This window comes from Merops nubicus, unplaced genomic scaffold, assembly GCF_000691845.1.
Source record: "Merops nubicus isolate BGI_N331 unplaced genomic scaffold, ASM69184v1 scaffold19488, whole genome shotgun sequence".
Classification (NCBI taxonomy): Eukaryota; Metazoa; Chordata; class Aves; order Coraciiformes; family Meropidae; genus Merops; species Merops nubicus.
The window spans coordinates 60,340-67,514 of record NW_008625437.1 but is presented as its reverse complement, the minus strand read 5'-3'; the positions used below and the strand labels follow the sequence as shown (position 1 = coordinate 67,514).

The following is a 7,175-nucleotide window of genomic DNA, read 5'->3' as shown; positions in this document are numbered from 1 at the left end:
GGACACACATGCAGTGCTAATGCTGCATTTCCCCCTGTCCTGACTTACTTTTCTTCTTCGGTCAAAGAAATGAAGGGCTGAACTTAAGACAAGTGTAAATGCAGTACTTAAAATGATAATGTCAAGGATGGGGAGCACTTCAGGGTCAGCTCTGGCCCTGCATTTGATGAGGTGGAGAACTTGCAGGTCATACCTACTTCGGGGCTTGAAAATGGGATTTTGTGTGATATAAAGACCAGTTCAGCTCTCTGACTCTTGAGTATTTCCCCCCACCCCAAGAGTGTAAAGTCACACGTCTGTTGAAAGAACCCGGGTTCAGTCAAGGTGTAGGGCCAAGGACAAATGCAGCTGAGTGGCTGCTGATGGAGAAAAGTGTGGGCACTCCTTAACTTGCTCACATACACTGAGCATGAACAACTGTGGTTTCAATTAGAGGCCAAGGAAAAACTAAGGTAAGCAACAGAGAGAAGTTGATTTCTTTGTTGTCTGGGTTTTGGAGATTGCGGTTGTGTTGCCTGTTTTGAGGGAGGAAGGTAGGTTTTGGTTATATTCATTTTAATCAAATATACTTTTAGGTTTTACTCTAAAATATATGAAAATTGCTGATGGAATGGTTTTCGTATGGTTTTGGGGTTTCGTTACAGCTAAATATAACACTGGTTTTGCCACACATTTTAAGTAGTATTTATAATACCTTATTACCAGTTCATCCTCTTTTTTTCCTTTAGTTTTTTTAATTATTGTCACAATTGAAAGGAAAATTGTATTGCAGTTATGCATCCTGGTACATCAACAGTGACTGTGGATCAAACAACAGATCGCCAGCTTCTGCTGATGTAGAGCAGTTTAGGAACACAGAAATTATGAGATCAAAGATGACAGATCCTTCTGATAGAGTATCCCATCCATAACAATAACAAAAGCTTCAAGTAGAAGTGCCAGAATCCCTACACAATTATGGAACAAACTGCCATTCAGAAAAATTGTGTAACCTCCAGTGTCCTTTTGTTATATGAGTTCACATTTCCCATATATATTTCAGATTTTTTTTAATGTATTTTTTAAAGTCAGGCTTCAAAAATATATATTAATAAAAGGAAACTTAGAAACCCTGACATAAATAATAATTTTGTGCTGTAGACCTTGTTGATTCTCATTAAAATTATCTTTAAAAAGATACTGAGTTAGGATCTCAGAGATTTCTGTATTGTGCTTACACAGAAATTGGTACTCATAATCTCTGCTACCTCTGGAGGTGAACAGAACTAAAAAGGCATTAATCTCCTTACTGCCACAGGGATACTTTCCTAGTTTCACTATCTCTGTCCTACTGAAACCTTCGATTTTCTGGATATTGTTATTCCAAATGAATTTTTTAACATGATCATACTTTACATAACACATGTAGTTCTAGAAATTGTTTTCACTAAAGGAATTAAAAGGATGCTCTTAACAATAGCATTGCAAATAGATCCAACTCTTACAGTTTCGTAGATAGTGTATAAGAAATATTATTTGAATATATGGAAAATATAGATACAGATTATGTATCTAGGACAAGGGGAAATGGCCTTAAGTTGCACCAGGGGAGATTTAGGTTGTAAATTGGGAAAAATATCACCAAAAGGGTTGCCAAGCATTGGAACAGGCTGCCCGGGGAGATGGTGAAGTCACCATCCCTGGAGGTATTTAAAACATGTGTAGATGTGGTGCTTAGGGACATGGTTTAGTGGTGGACTTGGCAGTCTTAGGTTGATGGTTGGATTTGATGAACTTAAAGGTCTTTTCCAACCGAAAGGTCTTTTCTTTTTTCCAAACTGAAATTTTTCTGTGATTCTGTGTTTGAGTTTGTATTTTATTTGGATGATCCTCTGTTAGTGACAGCAATTGTATTTATGACTGTGAAGCATTTTTCAGAAATCTTAACTGGTTTTATCTGTTTTGCAGCCTGGTTACATTTTTCTGAAAAATGGAAACCTCCATTTATTTCACTTTTTTTTCCTCTAACACGTGTCTTCATATGAGCTATTGCATAATGCACATTTGCATAAACTTTCTGGAGGATGTCAGCAATTGGTAACAGCTGAAGTATTGTGTCACCTATACTCAAAACAAGTGATGACCCTGATCCAGTGAGCATTGTACAACTGTAAGTCAAGCCGGCTCCTGGCATAGAGATGCCCGTGTCCCAGGCCGCACATACTCATCATCCCTCAGGCAAGACTGGGTAGGAAGAAAAGAGGTGCATTGCTAAGGTCCTTTTCAGATATGCTGCCCAAACACCCGGGGCTGTGCTTTTCTCCAGCAGCCGACCATCATTTGTGGCAGGACATTAGGCAATGCTGTTGTCCCTCTTCTGTTTCTCCTGGGGGCATAGAAACAGCAAGGATCCTCTTGCCAGCTCCGCATGAGTCACAAACGAGCTGCTTTTTCTTTTCCTATTTCTTTTTTTCAGAGGGAGGGTGCCAGGGTTGGAAGGGAGAAAGGAATGTCTTACAAAGGATGTAACATTCTGTTTTGTAGAGTGTGGTTTGTTATTGCACTAGCAATAAAGAGAAAAACAATGTTTGTGTATTGCTGCTCCTACAGTATTTCATCATCTTCTGGGACTGATAGAGCAGCCTTTAGCAAAAGAAGAGGAAGACTTTGCTGCAGTTTTACTCATGTCAATATCTGCCTTTGAGTACGTTAAATTCAGTGTGGAATAGTTAATTCAGGACCTTGACCCATACTTGCTTTTTGAAATCATTCTAGCTCTTAAATTCTTATAATAAGCCAGAGGCTAGTACTTGAAACCTATTCATACCACGCTACAATGCTTTTTGAGTCAAGATTTTCCTGTTATCCTCTGCTCTAAAATGTTTTATCCTTTGGTCTGCACTTCACACACGGAATTATTAGTACCTGTGTAGAAAGAGACCATGTCTTATTTTAGCAGTTTCGTGACAATAACAGTATTTCACTGCTCAGAAAGGGTCAAAACAATGTTCTTGCTGTACTGCTTTGCTAAAAAAAGTGAAGGAATGTCTGTTTGCAAATCGCTGGAGAATACACTTGCAAGAAGTTATGAAACAGCATTTCAGCAGTGGATAGAGCTGTGGAAACATCTTTGGTAAAAGCCATGGGGAAACTAGACAACCTTGCAATTTGCTAGTAAAATCCTCACAGTTCTCCTCTTACACATAGAAAGAAAGGATGTAGATTAAACATAATTTAGAACACAAAATGAAACAAAATTTGGGAAACAATTATTTTTTCCATATTTTTCTCCAACTATGTAGTTTTATATGCAACAGGAAATATGCAAATGCCAAAATTAATTTATATTTTTACATTTCTAAACATGATTAATACAGTCAGAATATGTATGGAAACTTATAGGCTAGAGTTACTTACCCTTTACTCGAGATGTTAACGTGAAACCTCTCTGGAAAAGAGACTTTATAAAGAAATTCTGATGGAAACAGGACTGGCAGGAGTGGGCACAATTATTAAATTCTTTGTAACAGAAATATAGTGTGCCAACCTAGATAGCACTGAGGTGTCAGCAGAGGATTTATCCATGCAGCATTCTGGAGAAGAAGCGTGGTTAACTTTGCTTTGTTTGACCTCTCTAAAATTACTTTAGAGCAGAAGGGTCATCGTTGGTTGCTTTGAAACTAAAACTAAGGCTTCTTTTTTAGCTCTTTCACAGCATGAAATGTGTTAACTGTTAAAATGGATATTGTATAACAGTTCTGCATCCCAGTTTGAAATCTGATTGTGGCATACACTTGACCATTTTGTACATAATTTTTTTTTTAAAATCTCTAAAAGAAAAGCAACTTTTTTTTTTTTTAACTGAGGAATTCAAAACTAAAATGTGTTAGGCTGCCATCTTTCACTTCATAATGGTCACAAGCTGCCCAAACTCCTCAAACAGAGTATAGGGGCAAAATGCATACAAATCAAGTGCTTAGTGGTTGCTGGCTTCCCAGTTTCATATTGCTTTGCTGTTTTGTTGAGGTTTCATACACATACATAAAAATAACAGCATTTTTAGCTGATCCCCATAGATTTTTCTCTGCAGCTGCATCACTTGAAAAAGGCTTTTTGTTCCAATTCTTGAAGTCTTAAGTATTGCAAGTAATTTATTTTTTTTTTAATCTCAATTATGATTTATGTGTTGTGATGACTTTAAGGGCTTGATTGGGCTACAAATGTGCTTTGAAAAAACAAGAAAATGTGCCCATGAAAAACACCGACAGTTCGAAGCTGAATATTGAGCATACAGTTGTAAACTCGGATGGCACACGGCTGGGTAGGTTTTTTGGCAGACCCATAGTCTCAACCTGCAGTGATGCTAAAGATATTAGCAAATTAGCACTGCAAAGCTTGCCAGCGTATTCGCCAGAGTCCTGCTCATGCTCTCACTGCTGTAATTAAAACTAATTATTTTCTAAAACATAGTAATACATGAATATGCGCAATAATCATTTTGTAGTGGGCAATCTGTGAAGTATTTTTAAAGCTTCTTTTCCCTCTCCTATCTTTGGCTTGCTATGCAGTGTGCCTGCCTGCCTCATGCGAGCCAGCATTGTCATCTTGCAGGGAGGCACACTAGTCTGGTAATGATCAGATTTTTATTTTTTCTTTAACAATGACGCGTTGCCAGTCCCTAAAATTTGTAAGTTCAGGATGCGTATTTTCTTCCTTTTTATTGCCTTGTAGGTTATTCTGTCCTATGTTTTCCTTATCTCAGATCTGTCTTTGAAAGAGGGGCATGAAGGGGAGAAAAAAAGGAGAAGAAGGGAAGATAATCCGAGTCTTTCACAAATGCTGTGCACGTGGGTTTCTGCAAGGAAAGAATCACCTAGTGTCTTGCTGTTGTTCTCTGGTTATTTGCATTGATTCAATGTCATGGCACCTCCTAGCATCTGCTTTGCCCAGTATTTTCTGTCTGCTTATCTGAATGTTTCTTCTTGCATCTTTCTAGAAATCCAGGAACCCAGCAGCTCTGCAGCAATAATACTATACTTAGTGCTTACATCTCCAAATAAAAAAAAACCTTAAACTCCTCACATCCCTGGGAAACAACTGCATGCCATTATCAGAGAAAGACATTTCTGCGTTCGTTATATAGCCCCACCTTGTTTTAGCAGGAGGGGAAGAAGTTGAGTGCCAGTTCTCCAACAGAGCAGAGTTTACAGCTTGTAATTCTGTAGTTAAGGCTCACAGTGGCTGAGCCATTCGTACTGAAGTCGGTAGGGGCAGGAATTACCTGCTGGACACCAACCTTAATACAGAGGTAGCTGGGAAATTCAGCCTGTTTCTGGGATTCAGTGCAAGCAAAATGCACATAATTGTCATTTACATTTGTCTGTTGCTAAAAGGAGGGTGCGGTAGATACGAAAATAGACTGTTCAGTTAAAATGTAGTGGTCAAATGTGGAGAAAGCTGAAGGCCACCAGCAGCACGACGAATGAGTTCTACTCTGTGAAATTGTTGTTGTTATTGCATGGTGCTTGCATTCTCTCCTCGCTTATTCTCTTTTATTTCCTCACTTCAACTGAAGAGATTTCCAGGTTTCCGGACGCTAGAATAACAGGACAGAGGTGGGATAACCTCAGCTTCACGTAGCGGCACAGTCTTGCAACAGGAAGCATATTTTTTCCTACAGAGCCAAACATAGTCATGCTTAATTGTTTCTCCTGTTTTCGATTAGCACCTATGGGTCTTGCAGATATGATGACAACCGGTGAGTCCAAACTACCCCTTCCTCTCAAAGCAGATGGCAAAGAAGAAGGACCTCCCCAACCTGAGAACAAGTCAAAGGTATTTAGCACCTCCGCACGTGGTGTTGGTTCAGCCCGCAGAAGTCTGCTGTGTTGTCCTTCATCTTCTGGTTTTGGCCTACCCTCTTCTGTTCTTTCCTGCATGCCTTTCCATTCATGTGCAATCTCTTTGTTTGTTTCTTTTTTTTTTTTTTTTTTTTTTTTTTTTTTTTTTGTTTCTTTTCTTCTTCATTGTGTGGATCTGAAAGTTACTAGTTCTTACGGCATTTTAACTTGCGGGGGCAAAGCAACCCAAGCCAAAAGTTGCGTGGGGATTCGGCTGTGCCAGGTGGGTGGGAAAGAAGGGTCTTGCCTGATTTCAATACTTGCAGCCATTTTCCTCTGCCTTCAGTTATAGCTTCCTGTTTTGGCCGCCTCAGCAGCAGCAACATACTTTAATATTTTGCTTTCCTGCCTTATTTGATAAAATAAGGTGAACGGCTTGGTTTTTTTCTTTCTTTCATAAGGGGAAACCCATGCTTAGCATTCTATGTGAGCTTGAAATAAGCATGGTGGCTTAGTGACTTTAGCCAAGCATCCAGCAAACTTTCCAAATTGTACTAATTAACAATGTTGTTTTAATACCTTTATATATATATAAAAATATATTTATATGTGTGTGTGTTTTCTGTATATGTGTCTCTGTTTATATATATTTTATATATCAAAATTGGTCAGTCTGTTAAACTGGATGTATTTTTTTTGTTTTTAATAAAGTTTGCCCTGCCTTTGTCATATTATTTTTTTTTTTTTTATTCCTCTACCACAGGATAGCTACAGCTCTCAGGGTATTTCTCAGCCCCCAACCCCAGGCAACCTGCCAGTCCCTTCCCCAATGTCCCCAAGCTCTGCTAGCATCTCCTCATTTCATGGAGATGAAAGTGATAGCATTAGCAGCCCAGGCTGGCCAAAGACTCCATCAAGCCCTGTAAGTGGCTCTGGTTTTTTTGGTTTTGTTTATTTTTTTGTAATTAATTCTATTTTAATGCTTGCTTGTTTGTTTTGTAAATTCCTTTTCCTCATTATTTATCCATTAAACAGTTTTCTTTCTTTATAACACTGGGTACAAATTCTGCTCTCGGCCACATGACTGTAAGTTCCACTGCCTGGCTTCAGTGGGGCCTGAGCATGCTTATCCAAGGGCAAAATTTGTCCCAACAGTACTTTGAAATAAGAAAGAGTAAAAATTGTGTGCATCATGCAAGTGTGCTGTCTGGTAATACAGCAGTTGTTGTGAAGAAAACATCCTTCCTTTAATGCATCAGCTTCCAAGCATGCTGACTGTGTTGTTAAGGACAATTCCATTTCTGTTCCTGGGCCCAAACTCCTTCACACAACTGACTTCACTCTGGTTGCCGCACT

General features: G+C 38.9%; 1 protein-coding gene across 1 annotated transcript in view; it reads left to right on the top strand.

Annotated features, from left to right (window-relative positions):
• The window catches only part of ARID1B (AT rich interactive domain 1B (SWI1-like)), a gene marked incomplete at its 5' end in the record, with an annotated part of 99,800 nt that overhangs the window by 59,045 nt on the left and 33,580 nt on the right, over window positions 1-7,175 (top strand). Inside the window, 2 exons of the mRNA XM_008945687.1 lie at window positions 5,705-5,814; window positions 6,583-6,741. Of these exons, the coding sequence (XP_008943935.1) occupies window positions 5,705-5,814; window positions 6,583-6,741 (269 nt within the window). The remainder of the gene's footprint in view (window positions 1-5,704; window positions 5,815-6,582; window positions 6,742-7,175) is intronic.